Here is a 17,991-nt window from a genome sequence, read left to right on the forward strand (position 1 = left end):
GTTTGAAGTATACCGCTGAGCAAGATTAATGTAGGCGCGCGGAATGTTGACAAGCAAGAACCAAGATGTCTTCCTCCTCTGTTGTACCAGTGGTTTTATGGGGAAGCACGCCTCCATCACACTGTATCTCGTGTATTATAACAACTTATGATCAGAAAACTGTCGTCACAGGATCAACAGACGGACAGCTGGGGATCTGGGACTTACGATTCGTGGAACATGGAGAGATCAAAGTAAGGCTGATAAGGGGAATTCTAAGATTAAAATCATTTACGAACAAGTTTGACGGTTACCATATAAATTATCACCATGTTCTATAATTTGCTCTTAAAATTAAAAGCGGTTTAACTCTGGATTGCATCAGTTCTTTTTTTCGATTGTTAGTCTATATTCAGAGATGTATTGATCTAGAAAGTGTCAGCTGATCACACACTGGCTACATGTGCATGTACAGGTACATCATGCCAAATTAGCTCAAGTATACCGAATTGCTGTGGTTGAGATTTTTGTTTTGTTGAAAAATTTGTCCTTGTTTCTTCATTTTAACTAAATTGAAGCCTCGCATAGACCCTCGTTTAAATTTAAAGCAAGCTTTGAGCTCTTACTCTGAACTACACAGGAATTTTCTTCGTTTAGATCCTGATCTTCCTTTCGTCTCTCATACATTATGCACGACCCCTTCGCCAGTCGATCTGAAACATTGCCATGGGTTTCCATAAAGAGTTTTTTCCCTTATACTCATACATACTTATCAGAAGGAGAAAATGGAAATGGGGGTCCTAAAACACGATCGCCATTAAAGGAAATTAGCTTGATTGATCACAAGTGAAATTAAATCAGTGACATTACAGTTCTCAGTAATAAATCTAAATTCTGCCGTTATTTTCCATAATAAATGAATACATTACACACTGTATTTTACTGAATACTACAGGTCATACCCAGGAACCTTATATTTGCTCATTCAGCAAAAGTCACAGCACTGGCTAAAGCTACAGATGGATGGGACAATCAGTCCAGTGTAATAAGTGCAGCTGACAATGGGTAAGACACAACAACAAAATTTATATTACAAGAAAGGCACAAATTATTATTCCTTATAGTGAGATTGTTCTGCTCATTTCAAATTTTTAGCAGTCACTATAAGTGGTAATTTACAGAGGATTTTCTCAATAATAACTGCTGATGATTGGAAGTATTTATGTAAAAAAAAAAATTTTTCTCTTAGAGAGCTGTGCTTGTGGGACACAGATGATGGAATCTGCATTCAAGCAAATGTCATTCCAGGAACACATTTGGCTCTGTTGGTATGTACATCATCTGAGAGATGACTTACTGATTACCTGAATGAAGATTTGACTTTGACTCATTCACAGGTGGACATTATGATCAACTTTGACTCATTAACAGGTGGACAATTAATGACCAATTGGCTGACTGACTAACTAACAGACAGTGTGACTGACTAACAGACAGTATAACCGACTGACCGACTATCTGACCAGCTGACTTATTGAATAGAATGGCTTACTTACCAAATGACTTACTGATTGACTTACCTGCATACTACTAGCTAGCTTACTGATTGGCTTACTGATTTGGTGGTTTGCTGGTTGACTGGCTGGTGGAGTGACTCACTGACTGAATCAGTCACTGATTTATTGACAGGTTTTTGCCGACTGACTAACTGGCTGACTAACTGACTCATTGACTGCCTGACTGACTTACTAAATGACCAACTGACTGTCAACTGAGATGGAGGCTAATTTGGTATCTCATTATATGAATGCATGAACACTCTAGCACAGTTACCAGAACAAAACATACAATGTTGTGCCTTGCTCAGCTCACATACTTAGCTGAAACTTCCAATATAAACAAATGGCCAACTTGGTCTAACTAACTACCAACATACATGTAGTTGACTAGTTGATCACAAGAAACACCCATTAAGAGTATCATAATTAACAAGATTGACAGCTGTATGCTCCAATGTTTGTGCATTTCTTTATTCTTTTCAGTCTTTCCATGTTAGCATTGGCACAGGGAAAGAATGGCGGGTTGTTTGTTATGGCAGCTATTCTGATATTCATGTCTTGGATGCTCTGTCTCTTGAGGTAATTGAATCCAAACTAATTTCATGAGTTCAATTTAATTTAATGTTGTTCATTGTTAAAGGTATGTTTGTTCATAGTGGTCATGATATTAAATGTAGCCTTAATAATTCTTCATGTGATTTAAAATCATCATAAATTCTTAAACCATGCTATAATTTGAAGACCACAGTTTTTTTATTATTAATACAGCCATAGGAATCTTGCAATCTTTAATTTGATATCTTGACTCTATAATTGATAATGACTCTAAATTGTGAGACGAACAATGATTGTTCACTGCTAGTCATAACTTGTACTCAATAATCTGGCTACTATTGGTTTAGATTTTGTACACTCTGCGTTCTCCATCAGCCCCCAATTGGATCAGTTCAGCATGTGTCGTGAGACCTGCAAGAAGACCAGGTACAGAAACGACTGTAATGTTTTTGTAATTACTGTAGAGTAATTGATAAAAGTTGGTTAGTTAGTCTATTTTGTGCATCCATGCACATAAGGCCTATTGGTAAGAGAAAGCCATCAATCTTTGTTTTTTGTCACATGGTCAATCTGCTTCTGAGTCCAGCCTCTGTCCTTCATTTCCCTTTCTGCAGTTCTCCAAGCGTCCCTTCAAGAGTCCTTATGAGCAACTGTTATAATTGGCAAATGTAATCGTGGATTACATTTGATACAATTACTGACCTATAACTGTATATTTCTGTTTTGCCTTAGATGATGTTGTTGTTGCAGTCTCCTTGTCTGGTATGCTCAATATTTGGATGTTGAAACCAAATGTGGAGTCCAAGGTGTGGTATTCAACTGTTTGTTTACTTATGGGCTGTACAAGTCTGTTGTTGAGATTTATTTGTAAGAGGCAAAAAACTTTCCTTGTCCAGGGGGTATAGCAGAGTTCTTAACAGCTTTGAACAAACTATAAAACTAATAAAAGCTATTGCAAGGGAGTCGATATATGTATGAGCTCATGCAATCACATGCAGTTTTCTTTGATGGATTTGAGTGATTGGAAACTATAGAGTTAACGACTGGGTCATTAATTTTCTATATCATAACTTTAAAGTTTGCAATTTAGGCTAAATTTGTAGCTTTCATTTTATTTACTCTATTCATTTAATGTTATTGCATACCCCATTGGTTTCTTTTGTCAACAGTACAGTGAACCCACATTTGAACAAGAATTGAGCCAAGTCGCCAACAGCAAGGCCACAGGGATCTGTTGTAATCCTTTCACTCAGCGCACCATTCTTGTGGTCTGTGCAAAAGAGTGGCTGGTGGGTACATACATGATTGTGTACCCAATGGTTACCTATTTTTGTGAGATTTTTATTGAACTTGCAATAGAAAAAAGTGTGGCTCAGAGTCCTGCAAAAATGATAGTTTTAAAAGTTAATAATTTATCATTTGTCTTTTGCTAACTTAAACATCTTTTACTTAATTATTGGTACAAACTACCACTGAAATGTGACTTAAGTCCTGCAAAAGACATGCCTTTTAAAGTTAATCATGGACAATTTGATACCCATCATTCATTTTTTGTGAACATAAACACCTTTTACATAATTATTGGTGCTTTGTCTTGTAACCATGCAAGTAATGTGGTAGTTGTAGAGTAGGCTTTCCTGACTGCATGTAACTGCACAGGATATTCAGTTGTGTAACAATGTTGTGTACTTCAAGTTTTGTCACTGTCCAATTGCCGGCTTTCATGCTAAATTACTGGATTGTAGCTCTTTTTCCTTGCCAAATCACAAAATGAAGTATTTCAGAATATGCCTCTAATTTTTCGTAATATCATGTAAGTGCAGAAACAATGACATTAATAAACATTGCCACACAACCTTCTTTTTTAGGCAACTTAAGCATCTTAAAAGTTGTAGTGTTAATCAGAATTTTGCTTACTCAAAATTTTACTCATATGTAAGGGAGAATGTGTGCACTTCCATGGGTTTAATGTAGACAAAAAGTCCACAAACTGTTTATTTTAATAACTTTACATGTATGCTGTATTTTCCCTTCATGGCAGATGTACGATGCAGGTGATTTCAAATTTCTAACAACCGTTGCCAGTCCTCCTGGCCAAAACTGGATGGGTGGAGACTTTGTAGCAGCAGATTTTGTACTAGTATGGAGTAGAGTGAGTTAAAGACATTATTTTACTGTGATCATTTGTAGATGTTTATTATGAAAGGCAACAAGTTATTCATTTTGTATTTTGCACACAGGATGGGAAGAGCTACCTGTTCAAGCTTCCTGCTTCGTAAGTACAATTTGACAATTCAATTATCATTGTTATTATGATTACGTTATGGCATCTAAAAGCAAGGATGTGTGTAGACAGTTGTATTAGATGGTCCAAGAGTGTTATCGCAGTATTACTCACGGAACAATTCTGCTTCTTTCATTAGATGTTGTCCAGGTTTTCAAGACCAGTGGAAAGGTCTGTTAATAATAAATATTACTCTGTTTATCATCAGGACTAACTCTATTACCTTTGCTATAGTTTGATTGTCTCTCTTTTTACGTATCTTTTAACTGAAGGCGAGCGCTAGGCGATCATGGCAAGATGAGATAGGTGCAAAAAAACAAAAAAAGGAAAATGATGTTTCCATCTCTCCCTTGTATCGTTCCTCTTTGAAAAGTAAGGCCTGTTTTGTAGGCTTTCCTTAACACTCCTTTTGTGACCCTTAGACAGGGTGTCGTCTAAGGGTCACAAAATATTATATCGAGCCAAAGCTCGATATTTCTAAGGGAAGAGATTGACCCCATGGTTGATTTTTAAGGTAGAGGAAGGTTGAAGAGGGAAGGAAACTCGTATCTACGTATAATATACTCTACGTATACTATATCTACGTATCCTACGTATACGTGTAGGAGGTGTTAGATGGAGAAGGAGAAAGGGGGGAAGGGGTGGGGGGTAAAACTAGCTTACCTGGGAAAAGAGTTTATTCCTAGCAAATATCGACACAGATCAAAACCCAACGTTTCAAATACTGTTTCATGAGTGAATGTCTTTTAAATAGGTTTAATGGGCTGTATTTGTCAATACATTCTGGTATTTATCTGGAACATTTGCTCTTTCAAACGTTATAAAGACCTTGAAAAATGAAACATAAGCTTCGATGAGACGTTACATAAGTATTTGCTTGCTTTGTTGTCCGTAGGTGATCCTATCAAGGAGCCAAAAATCATTCAGGTGTTTGAAGATTCACATGATCAGGTACTTGTGAACACAAATTATCTAAGGTTGTCGCATTACTACAATCATTTCCATAGGGTTGTTTCTAAATCTTGAATTCTTCTGTAGAGCGCTGCCTCAGACTCTGACCCAGCCATGTTTTTCTCTTATGGTCGAAGAGGACCTTTCTACAAGCTGTTGTTGAAAGGCAGATCAGATGGAAGGTAACCAAATTAATGCAGGTGGAGCAGATGAGTAAAGCAATTAAGAATTTAACTTTTGAATTGTCATCTATCTCTTGCATACAAAACTTACATACATAATTCTATCAATAAATTTAGATCAAACTTGGCAATCGTGCGAATGTAATTGTGATTGCAAATCTTGTATATTAATATGCAGCATTGTTTGTGGCATGTTGCTTTGGAGCATTGCTGTGATATAGGAAAATGTCTTCAAAAAAGTTCTTTTTAAGTGAGAGACAAAATCGAATTGAATTCTTTATTATAGTGCCGTTTAACGGTAATAACGTAACAATATTAAATAACTAATCGCCAGTTTTGTTGAATCATCCCCGAGACAAAGTCAAGGGCATCATTCAAATTTATTGCTTCAGCACTAATCACCTCGCGCAAGGTGAGTATAACAAGATATGAAGCAATCCTCGACCAATCAGAGCGCGTGCATCTCCTCAATCACCGGAGCACTTACACTAATAAATATTAAAGCCTTTCATCAATTTTTTTGTGTTTTTAGTGTCAATGTTTGGAAACTAACCGACGATATCTTCACGTCAACAAAATCTCGAGATGCTAGTTCAAAGGGTAATTTGTGAATAGTATGTTGAATCTCGTTTTTCTGTTAACCAGGCCAGTTACGCGTTTGATTAGATAATTGAGGAAAGAAAGTAAAATTGACAAAAACGCAAAAAAGCCAAAAAGTTAATCGATTGGCATGTAAATTAACTTTTTTATGATCTTACCGCTAGTAGTTTACATCTGCGATACGGACTAGCGCTTTAGTTGGAAATAATAGATTTTCTCAATCAGTGGCTATTTTTGTTTTTCGTTTGCATTTTTTGCAAAATTTGTAAATACTTTCAAATTGGAGGTCGTTCTGTTACTTATGAGTAGATGCACTAAGACTCCCAAAATTTATTTTTGTTGGATTGTTTGATTTAGGTACACATCCTGTGGTATCCTGCAGTTACGCTGACTGCTGGGAGACAACTCTGAAGCCCTGTGGTCTTATCGACTCTCTGGTAAGTTGACGCCTTGAGTTAAAGGTGAAGAGGTTCAGGATACCAAACTGTTTTGTTGCGCCAAGAAATGAGTGAAAAAATGCTGTTGTAAGTAACAGAAAAATTGTGGTAAACTCGTAATCACTAGCTCGCTGGAATCTGGATCGAAGTACCCCGGATCGAGGACAGGTTAAATCCTTGAGTTGATTTTCTGAATGAATAATTTAATCTCATTGTGCCCCTCTTCATTCGGGAGTGTAAGAAGGTGCTAGAGGTGAATAAAGATATTCCTTTATATTACAGAAAGTGGGATAAACTCCTATGGATTCGACCACGTGGCTAGAGCCCGAGAATGTGAAAATAGACTCAGGAGAACTTCGTCTTTGATAATCACCATTAAAAGTACCGGGTGCTATGGCTTATTTGCTGTAGCAGTGGAGTGGCACAGTGAAAAGACGAGGAACTGTCGTTCCAAAAATCAATATTCACTTGTAGCGCAAATTTAACTGAAAAAAAAAGGATGAACCTTTTCTTCTAATTTTGGTTTAATACACCCTTTTTACTTAGTGCGCTTGCTCTAATTAAATGATCTGATTTTTTCATTCCGTAGGATGATGGCGGACGAACTACCCCCCTGAGTGCTTCGCTTTATTTACCTACGCAAGACTGTATTGTGTGTGGCCGTGAGGATGGTTCCATTGTTATAATATCAGCAGCAAAAGCAGCGATAGCTCAGTTGCTTCAGCCCCCAGGCTCAGGTACATGTACGCCTCTGCTATCGCCTTTTCCTCAAATCTTGAAACGTTTGCCTTGTTTCAACTTGTTGGATAGTTATAATTGACTTTTTTCGTCGTGAGTCAGTATTAATCTACTTTGCGCAAATTTAAGGAGCATTCGTTCATTGGTTATTTATTTATTTATTTATTTGCTGGGTGTTGTCTGTGTTACCTCAGTGGCCAGGCACGAATGTACCGTGGTATCAGATTAATTATAATAATACTGACAATAACTTTTCTATTAACCCTTTAACTCCCAAGATCTGATTGTTAATTCTCCCCTGTAGCTGCTACACATTTCCTTGTAAATTATTTATGAGAACTTGGTGCTAGATCAAGATAACAGCTTCTATCTGATAAGTTTGAATATTCTCATTACCTGTTTGCTGAAGAATGTATGGACATTGTAGGGAGAAGTTTTGTGTTAATCCCTTCTGGGAGTTGAAGGGTTAATGATGATAAAAATTATTATATATAGCGATGGTTATGATAGTAAAAATGATAAAAAAATGATGAAAAAAAAACGCCTAAAAATTAACGGGACAGTTTTACTCACTTTTTGTTTTGAAAACACTGAAAAGTAAGGCTAGCGATAGACATTTTTCATTTTAAACACATCTTTTTTTTTTAACTCGCGGCTTTACGAAACATAGGAACGGGTAAATTTTATAGATAAACCGATTCTTTATCTTGGTATCGTATGATAATTGGCCTTAAATGCAATCCTTCGATACTCTAAGGACATTCTGTACAGGATATCCACGAGTTTGCCTTTGTATTTTTTTGTTTTGTTTTGTTTTTATTTTCCTTTGTGGTTGTTGTAGTTAAGCCAAAAACAAAGTGAGTACGGAATAAAAACAAAAATAAATGTGTGATTTTGGATTCCATCAGTTGCGCTGAAAATAAAGGAGGAAACATTCTTCAACATTTTCGCACGAAAACAAAAGTTGTTAAATGGCAATAGCAGTAAGGTCATTTGGTTCAGTGAATGACCACTTGGGGTAAACATCGAAAATGTTAGTGTCACTTCATATGTTTGTATCTTCATTTCCTCAGGGTGGCCTGTGCACAGGGTGCTGTTAGGGCACAGAGGCCGAGTGACCTGTCTCCTGTACCCACACGATGAGTATCCTCGATATGATAGGGAATTTCTAGTGTCAGGAGGAGCTGACTTTTCTGTCAAACTGTGGGACATTTTTACTGGGGACCTTTTGTATACGTTTTCTACCCATGGAGGAGAATTGCTGCGACTAATCTGTACTCCACCCGAGTGCAGTGTAAGAGTTTTGCTTGACGGTTTAATTTTGTTTTGATGTTTTTCCTCACTAATTTGTTTTTGTCTTCAACGTGACTTAAGGTATTCTTCATTTCATTTATTTATTCTTTATTTACCTATTCATTTATTTATTGTTTTGCCTTTTATTTTTAGAATCGCGTCCAGTACTGTATCTGTTCTGTAGCCCAGGACCACTCGGTTGCGTTGTTAGGACTTCGCGAGCGTAAGTGCATCATGTTGGCCTCGCTTCACGAATTTCCCGTGGAGACAATAAAGTGGCGAGCGTTGGATGATTTTTTGGTGGTAGGCTGTACTGACGGCTCGGTGTATGTATGGCAGATGGAAACGGGTAAGGGTTAAGGTTTACGAGGATTTTCTTGGATTGGTTGAGTAAATTGTACAAGCCTCACTAAACAATTTTCCTTCAAAGTTAAGTTTTTCCCCTTATGTCGTTGTTATGGTCGCTGTTTCTGTTGTAAGTTGCAATCAAATAATGTCTTATTTATCGACATTATTATCCAGGTCACCTCGACCGGTGTGCAAATGGCCAGGTTGCTTTGAACATCTTATCTGCGTGCGACGAAGAGAAGAAATCTCCTTCGTCTAGTGTTCCTTCCAAGTCGAAGAGTTCTCTGGGAAGAAAGATCAGCCACATCACATCAAACCTTCAGACGAGCGCAGCTTCCGCTGCAGTGAAGAAACTCAGGCGAAGCATCAATCAACAAGCAGCGGCTAGTCCATCTTCTTCCTCAAAACTATCTAGTGAGTAGAACCAAGAGATTATATCAGTTTCTAATCTCTTGGTAGAATGGAAAAGCTAAAGTATATTCAGTTACCAGATCACGACAAACCCCCTAAAATAGTTTCTTTTTTAAACCGTACGGGATAAAAATCTCGATATCAGTTAATTAGCCTAATAATCCATAGATTTAGTTCGGAGAGAAGCAAACGTTAGAGGTTTAAGCAAAAACAGTCCAACGGACGTTTGGGTGCAAATTACATGCATATATCCCGGTATATTTATGGCTATCGATTATTTTTCGCACGTCATTGTTGATATCGAATCGTAAGGAGTTAGCTTTTCTAGAGACCACATTACTTTTTTTTTCGGGGAGGGGGTAGGGGAAAGGGGAACGCAACCGTGTAGAAAAAGAACGTCCGATCGCTGTTTTGACATTGCTTTGGTTCGCTGAAAAGAACAAAATTAAGGAAAAAAATGAGAATATTGCGAGTCGATTGAGCCTTCTCTCTTTGGTTTATGCCAATTTTTATAGCAAGTAACGAAAACAAGAAGAAGTATTGTTGCTCCTTCTGAGCGGGACGGTAGTCTATCGCAGGTTATCCTTAGGGCCTATTTACACGGTACGACTTTGTCGCATGCGACAAGCTTACGACAGGCTTACGACACGAATTGTTTCGTGTAAATCAAACCTACAACTCGCTTACGACTCTTAAGTCATGTCGTAGGCCTGTCGTAAGCTTGTCGCATGCGACAAAGTCGTGCCGTGTAAATAGGCCTTTAGAAATCCTCCTTGTCACCCGACCAGTCTGCCGGTATTTGTGCTAGTCTTGCCAAAGATTACAGTGCAGTGACCCGCTTCAGGCTCAAACCAGCCCGCTATCCATTAGGCCATTAGGGCTCCATCTGAGGTCTTCTAAAACACTCAGTATATCGTTTCATTCCTTTAATCCAAGGTGATGGTTATGGCGAGGTTTTTGCCGGTGGTCCACTGAAAGTGATGTCTACCAAGTGTGGGAGCCGAGATCCAGAAATACAAGTGCTTATGTTTGATATAGAGGCGCTGATATGTAATTTATTAACTGAAGAAAATCCACAGCTTGCTGGTAACTATAAATTTTTTTGTTATCACGTTCTACGATTGCCTATTACTTTCTTTGTTTTACTTCATATTTTATATTTGATTTCTGAATAAAAAGTGCGCCTTGGTTGTTACTTCATTCCCTTTTTTCTTAAGTTATAATTTTTTATGGTCTTTGATGTATGACCTCTGTTTACAATCTGAGGGTTTTCTTTGTAAAATCACTTCAACAGTATACTTCGCGATCTTCATTTCTCACAACAGTAAAAGGTCGTTGTCCAGCTCTCCGACAAAGAATCAGAATGTTTCGGCTAAAAGCACAACCATGCAGTTGTGTATTCTTCTTCGTATATTGCATATTATTTTAGATACACGGTGTCGTAGTAAGGTAGTTTTCGTGGAGTTCTCCGATTGGATATTTCGTTCATTCCAGAGCGTAAAGTGAGTTTCGAAAGACTTCATGCGTGGTTTTCAACGAATTTTTCATTATTCTCTACAGCTAAATTGTCCAGCAAAGGTGACGTATCGAAGACAGCCGTAGGAGGGAGAAGAAGAAAACGAGATTCGCTAACAACTCAGCAAACGAGGAGCGATGCAACTCAAAAATTTACTCACCAAAACCCCAAGAAATCGTTAGTTACAAATGAAACACATTATGTAGCCCAACTCATGATCTCATGTCTACACTCCTGGGATCTGGACCCTAACATGGATGAGGTGTGTGTTGAGAGACTGGGTCTCCTCAAACCAGTCAAACCAGTTTCGTTTGGACTGCTAACTCGAGGAAACAGGCTTTCATTGATGCTACCGGGATGGTATGGAGAAGCCGGGGAAGGAAGAGAAAGTGATGCTGAAACTGCTTTAAAAAGACTTTCTCCTGATAAAGCCATTTTTACTGAGTTTGAAATAACAAAGAGAGAAAATGAGAAATCGAATTTGTCTTCCGAGCCAAACATTGCGTCAGCTTTGAAGACTTGCTTTCAGTCACGCTGGCAACTTTCCTCGGCTTTGACAACTCTGCATCTTGTGGGACTTGTATCCGTCGCTAACACGCTGATGAGCATGAACCAGATCAGTTTTGTTCCTCAGGAAAAGCGGCTTGCTCTCGTAACGAACACAGATCATGACATTCCTCCCATCTCATCGAGTTATGCCGAGAACGAACAACCTCCTGGTTTAAGTGAGACGGAAGTGCAACTTGCCATGAATCACCGCGCACATATCAAAGCCGGGTGGAGTCAGCTTGCTGCACTGCACTGTTGTCTGTTGGCTGACATTCTGAAGATTTCCTCTTATAAGCCACCGCTGCTGCATATTCTAGCAAGGAGATGGCAAGATCGATGTCTAGAGGTATGTTTCACTTCGCGCTTTTTTGAAAGAGTTCTTTATAGATTAATTAGATAGTTAGCCATAAAATAGAACAATGTATCAGTGTGTATTTTTAGTTCTTTTCCATCTCGCAGGTTCGTGAAGCGGCACAGGCTATTCTATTAGCCGAACTGCGTAGGATTGGGTCCGAGGGTCGTAAGCAAGTGGTGGATACATGGGCCCCTCAGCTACCAAAGTCGCTTGAACAGTCGGGAGGGACTGAGGACAAAGCTGAGAAGTCTGATCCTGCACCCTCCCCTACCACTTCTATTTTGGGGTTTGGTAAGTTCTCAAAAATTGACCAGTCGTCCCAGTAGAGTGTTAATTGAGTAATGGGTTGATTCAGCTGATGGTGCAACGCCGCCCAACTGAATTTTTAGACTTCATTGATGAGGAGACTGTAAGCAGCTTGAAAATTGGTTTGTAAGACTTGTAAAGTGATTGATTATCTTTTCTCAGAACGCAGTGTAGACGTCCAAAACGTTGAAGACGAGGTCCTGTTCCCAACCGAAGACGTCAGCACTGTCTTAACTAGCGTTAAGAAGTTGCTTCAATATGACATGCGCCGTCGACAGGCAACCGCCATCGTGCTCATGGGAGTGATTGGCGCAGAATTTCAGCGTGAAATTGAAGTATATTCGAGTCGTGAGCGCGACGGTGAAAAAAAACAGAGCACAAGCTCGCGAAGATTAGAAAAACTGAGTGAAACTCCAGGTAAAGATGGTAAAATCGTGCGAAAGAGTAACAGCGAACGTAAGTGCTGATGTTTAAGAAGGCTCCTAAGGGTTTGTTGGCCGCGCGAGATCTGGGTACGAACGTAGCACGAGCTTTGAAAAGGTCAACATGCAAAAGGAACAAAGCAGCTCGATACGATCGCACGATTGTTATCTGTGTTTTTATGTGATGGAATCTAGGGTTTCCAAGAAGTGCACCCGTAATATTCATAGGCCTTCTACGCCTTAAAAAGAGTTCAACCGAAAAGAAAACACCCGGGAAAAGATTGTCAAAAAGCGACAGATTCGAAAGTCTACGCATGGCGAAGTTCTACTCCATTACGTGTTGTTTTGCTATAAAGAAAATAGGGATCTTTCGAGAAAGATTTATCACGTTTCCTTCGGTGGAATTTCCAAAGATTTGCTGGAACGTTAAACATATGTGCCCCTCCTAGTGCCTGTTAAAGAAAGAAATTCATTCGACCAAATTTGAGATTGAGGAAGAAAATAAAAAATTGCAAATAGCGATGAAACTGCCTTTGAAACCCCTATTTTCTTCGGCTTTTAAATGGTCGGCAGGACAATTTTCACAAATTGTGAAAATTTTGAGAGATTTCACCAAAGCAAATTGAAGAAAATCAAAGGAAAAGCCAAATTATCACTGATGAGCGCCTCCCTTCGTGGAGCCTTAGCTTAATAACGAAAATGATTTGGATAATATTTACTGCAGCAAACGATGGTGCGAACCTTGCTCGTTGCCTTTTGATGGCTTTTAGTGACCTTTAAAAACGAAAAACAAAAATTTACTTGAAAAACATTACGCTGGCGCGCGCCAACATTGAACAAAAACCCTATGGAGCCTCCTTAATTGCTTGCATAACCTAATTATCTTTTAATTACCTTGTATAACATTAAATCGTAATATTCTGTATAATATCAAGTACAATTTCTGGAGAGCGCCATGTTGGCTAATTAATCTCACAACTTAGTGGAACTTACCTTGTCTTAGCGAAAACTATGATCGGCAAACGTTAACTGATACTCTAGAAAACCATACGGGTCGTTAGTTAAATTTGAAACAGTACTTTACTTACGAAACAAAATATAAACAATCTCCTTCGTTCTTACAGTCTGATGGCGAATTGCACAAGTTGATTACATATGTACATGGTTTCTTTTGTAACCTTTTCTGGTATTTTCAGGTGGTGAAGTTATCATGGATTACACTACAGTACGTCTCACTGGTAAAGCTCTCATGTATCTCTTACTCAAACCCCCTTCGTCCCAACTTACGGCACACACGTCAGTCAGACGAGCAGCCATTGATCTGATTGGTCGGGGGTTTACTCTTTGGGAGCCATATATGGACGTTTCAGCTGTCTTGATAGCGTTGTTAGAACTCTCGGCGGACAGCAAGAACCGAGATCTCACATTCAGGAAAGGTTTACCATTGTCGCCGTCAGCAGATACTCATCGATCAGCGAGGCATGGGCTGTCACTGATTGCTACAGCACGACCTGCGGTCTTCATAGCGACCATTGCGAAGGAGGTGAATTCATTTTCGCTGTCGCTAAAACATAAGTAAAATAATTTGTCAGATCATCGCAAAGTTAAAACGTGTAACAAAGCAGAGGTGCCGTCTGAACAAGAACCTCAACTGCATTGCAAAGGTTTTCACGTAGTGCAAAGTTGTCGTTTGTGATGTAACAGGTAGTCAGCACTCACATAAACCGTGTTCAGAGTTTGCCATTTATAATGTAATTAATTGAAACGTGTCTCCATTGAACATCTAGGTGGCTCGCAGTGTTTCAGCGGCTTCTTCTATCTCCTTTAATCAACCTTCTCCAGCAGCCATTGCGGTGTACAGCCATGTTCGTCACCAACCCTCTCAGAATGCAGAGGCTCAGAGCACGTCCATATTGAACAGAGCTAAGCACGAGATACTGCGGATAATTGACCTCATGGTTGAAAAGACACAACAAGAAGTTGTAGATCTTTTAACAGATGTATGAACTACCTTTCTATTTTCACGTATAACTATACATATAAGTTTTTTTCAGAAGGTTTCACGGGGTTTATCTGTTTAACAGATGCAGTGCATTAATGATAGTTTGCGGCCTTTCCCTTCATCTAGGCATCTAGACGGCAAAACTCTGAAACAAAAATTTATCTTTCAAATCGGCACTCCTAATCCTTATGGTATCAACGAACGCTTTTCATTCCACTAATTTACTCTTGTTTCTCAAATTACCATGTTTACGTCTCACTCAGTCCGAGACACCTTATCACCGACCATTTGGTTTCTTTTGAGCGGGCCTTTCACTAGGCTTTCTCGTTGTTTTGGAAGTTTTCGGAAATTGGGACGAGAGAGGTATCTGCGTTTGTGTTCGTTGGTTCATTGCCAGTTGTTGCGCGGTAACAATGACGAAAACTGATACACTTAACTCTGCCATTTTCCCCCAGGTTGTCGACATTGTTGTTTACTGTTTGGATCAGAGACAACTCAAAGAGAAAGGAATGACTGAATTATTCCCTGGACTATGTCGGTACGTTTACTGTAAATACTGTCGCATAAATCTACGTTCGAGCATTATCGCGCTTTATGCACCAGTTTCTCTCTGAACAGAGTCACGTGTCACGTATCACGAGCAATTCATGTGTTTTTTTTTTTTTTTTTTTCATTTTCTTGTTCTGTTTGACGTAATGATAATCCAGTATTGCAACAAGAGAACGTGTTCTCTAGATCATAATTAAACGAGTCCTTGGCTTGATCTACAACTGATTTTTACTCGATCGCACCCTTCGCGCTTTTGGCAACGGCTTGGACTAGCCTTTGTTTGTATTGGGGTCATCGTTCTCTACGGTAATAAATGTGTAGACCACTTTCACAACGGTGAGCATGACTTCTATTCTTTTGCATACAAATAGGCCTTGTTGGCCTCGCTTTGAATGAACATTTGATTGTTTTTAAACATGCTGTCGCGGCCAGAAAGCCTGATTTACTTAATTATGAAATATAGCAATTTATAAAAAATAGATGCTATTCCACTTTGACAGATTCAACATGGTGAGTTACTCACCCCAGTCCCGCCGCCTTGCAGTTGGAGCGAAGAATGGTCAGTTAGCTTTGTATGATCTGCGGTCGTCGCGCTGTCAGGCAAGTTTACGACGAGTTTAGTCGTGTGTTGTTTTATTCTTTTGATATTTCACATGGGGACAACGACTTTGTTCAGAACTTTCAGTCATCCTTCACTTTCTTTCAAATAGTTTTGCCAAATGCCAAATTCCAGTTTCAAGTAGCAAAGACACTCTTGATGCATTTGCAGGAAGTAACCGTTACCTTCATGTTTTACCTTCATGTTTGAGGCCTGATTGTGTTTCTGAAATGAAAAGCTTTAGGAGCGATTCAGGTCAAGTTTTCTCCTCAAATTTATCACGTTATTTTTCGATGTACTACCTTCGATCATTGGGAGAGCGACCGTAAATAGCTAACAATGATTGTTGTTGTCTATACCCCAAACAACCTTTGTTGAAAGTTCTTCTCTCCTTTGATAGCGCGCAATAATCCCATCGTTAGAGGTCCTAGAATCTTTTCAGAATCGGTTACTTTATAATCCTTGTTTACAGATGGTTTCAGCTCATTCTTCTCAAGTAACAGCCCTGTCTTTTTCGCCTGACGATCGCGTACTTGCTTCATACAGCTTCGGAGACTCCAAAATTTGTTTCTGGCAGGTAATTTTCAGATTAAATGAAAGAGATAGAGCGTGCGAAAGAGAGGGAGAGATTTGTCATACCTAATTTTATTCGATCGCCTTTGGTCAAGTGGTGATTTGAAGGCGCCCTTCAAAATCAGAAATTTGTTTTATGTTGAACAAATTACACCCTAATCTAAATAAACAGTCAGGTTCACGATTAATAATCCTTTTTTTTCCCCGACAATCCTTAATACAATTTAGAATTCTTCAAAGTATCCAGTTTTCGATTATTACTAGGCCTTGTTTGGTTTTTTACTTTACCGTACTTTAGGAAGTCCTACAATTCTTTCCCCCCCCCGCCGCCATTCCACCTATCAAAAAATATTTGAATAATGTTGAAATGTTTTGACTAATATGCGACGTTTTATGTCCGCTCCAATGGTACTATTGACAAATCCTTGGAGGGTTAGGCAATACGCAACTATTTTTTTTAATTTTTGAACACTTGTGCCAAGACGTATCGTCAAACATGTCTATTGTCTTTATATTCTGTAGACTGGCTCGTCATTGTTCGGTATGCTGGGATCATCTCTCCGATGTGTCCGTTCCTACACCACAGTCTCTCCGTCTCCAAAAATGTCTCCTGCTCTGCTAAAACTCATACGACTTGTTTGGATTAATCATAAAAATGTTATTCTGCTTATGGCTGATGGGACAGAATACAAATATTCTGTATAGAGAACTACAATGTGTAATCACCCACGGAATAACATTACTGCCTGTCTATGTTAAAGTAAATCAATAAGAACCCAAACATTTCAAACTAAGCTTTCTCAGGACAAGTCCGTTTGACGCCTGTGCGTAACCACACTTTCACTGTACTCTTTTTTTCCTTTTACCTTTTTTTTTCACCCGAGCCTTCGTTACGATGTGGTCATCTCAATAAATAAAGTTTCTCATTTGCATGCAGTTTATGTATTTGCCATCCTCAACTGGCATCCTTTTTCGGTTTCGGTGTTTACTTTTTTCCTCACCTTTTTTCGATAGTTTGGAACCCTGGCAACTAAGTCACTTTATCAAGGGTTTAAGATTACCCAAGTTGTGAACTTTCATATCGGATAACTTATTTCTAGGCCTTATTTTCCAAGTGAAGACAACTCTCCAAGGCAATTAGAATAATGTTGAATAAAGCTTAGCTTCTCTGAACCACAGTGGTTGGAGCTGGGTGAAACTGAAGCAAGTGTTTACTCACCTTGAATAAATAAATTGAATAAATAATGAATAAATAAGCCAGTCTTTCTGTCACTGGTTTGTGCCCTAAACTATATATTAATTTAAACATGAAACTGAGAATAAAGGAACTTTTATGAGAGAATTTGATGTGCTTTAATTGTATATTCATTTCCATGTTTAGGTAGTTTCCATAATATAAATTCCTGTTGGCCTCTAGTCAATCAAGGACTTACAATCTTGGGCATGTGATTTTAAATCCCAGTCACTTTGTTGGGTGGATTACTCTTTCAAAGTTTAGCAGGGGTAGGTTAGGGTGTCAAGAGAGAAAGGACACTCAGAAAACACAAAAATAGGAATGGCAGTGACCAGCAATTGCAGAAATAGGTATTCTGTTCCCAGAAGGGGATAAAATGGGAAACTTTCCTTAATGTCTCTTGTATTGATACTACCAAAAGGATTAAATTTGCCACAAATCAATATCAAGTTGTGAGCTGATACGAAGTATATTTACATTACAAAACATTTTACAATTTTACATGTGGTGCAGGAAACTGGATGTAAGTTTCAGGTGGAGACTATCCAAA

The 17,991-nt window shown here is 38.8% G+C and overlaps 1 protein-coding gene across 1 annotated transcript; it reads left to right on the forward strand.

Annotated features, from left to right (window-relative positions):
• The first annotated feature begins 53 nt into the window (after positions 1-53).
• LOC131784770 (WD repeat-containing protein 7) lies at positions 54-17,541 on the forward strand. Its single transcript, XM_059101591.2, has 28 exons — positions 54-233; positions 935-1,044; positions 1,229-1,307; positions 2,022-2,117; positions 2,441-2,519; positions 2,826-2,899; positions 3,263-3,382; positions 4,135-4,245; positions 4,334-4,368; positions 4,517-4,548; positions 5,273-5,328; positions 5,416-5,510; positions 6,043-6,110; positions 6,468-6,547; positions 7,137-7,284; positions 8,359-8,579; positions 8,732-8,927; positions 9,101-9,340; positions 10,274-10,423; positions 10,898-11,748; positions 11,862-12,048; positions 12,226-12,480; positions 13,682-14,028; positions 14,273-14,485; positions 14,943-15,025; positions 15,537-15,636; positions 16,107-16,211; positions 16,730-17,541. The coding sequence occupies exons 1-28, from the start codon at positions 66-68 to the stop codon at positions 16,910-16,912; spliced, it is 4,482 nt and encodes a 1,493-aa protein (XP_058957574.1). The 5' UTR covers positions 54-65; the 3' UTR covers positions 16,913-17,541.
• Positions 17,542-17,991: the final 450 nt, after the last annotated feature.

This window comes from Pocillopora verrucosa, chromosome 1 (genome assembly GCF_036669915.1).
Source record: "Pocillopora verrucosa isolate sample1 chromosome 1, ASM3666991v2, whole genome shotgun sequence".
Lineage (NCBI taxonomy): Eukaryota > Metazoa > Cnidaria > Anthozoa > Scleractinia > Pocilloporidae > Pocillopora > Pocillopora verrucosa.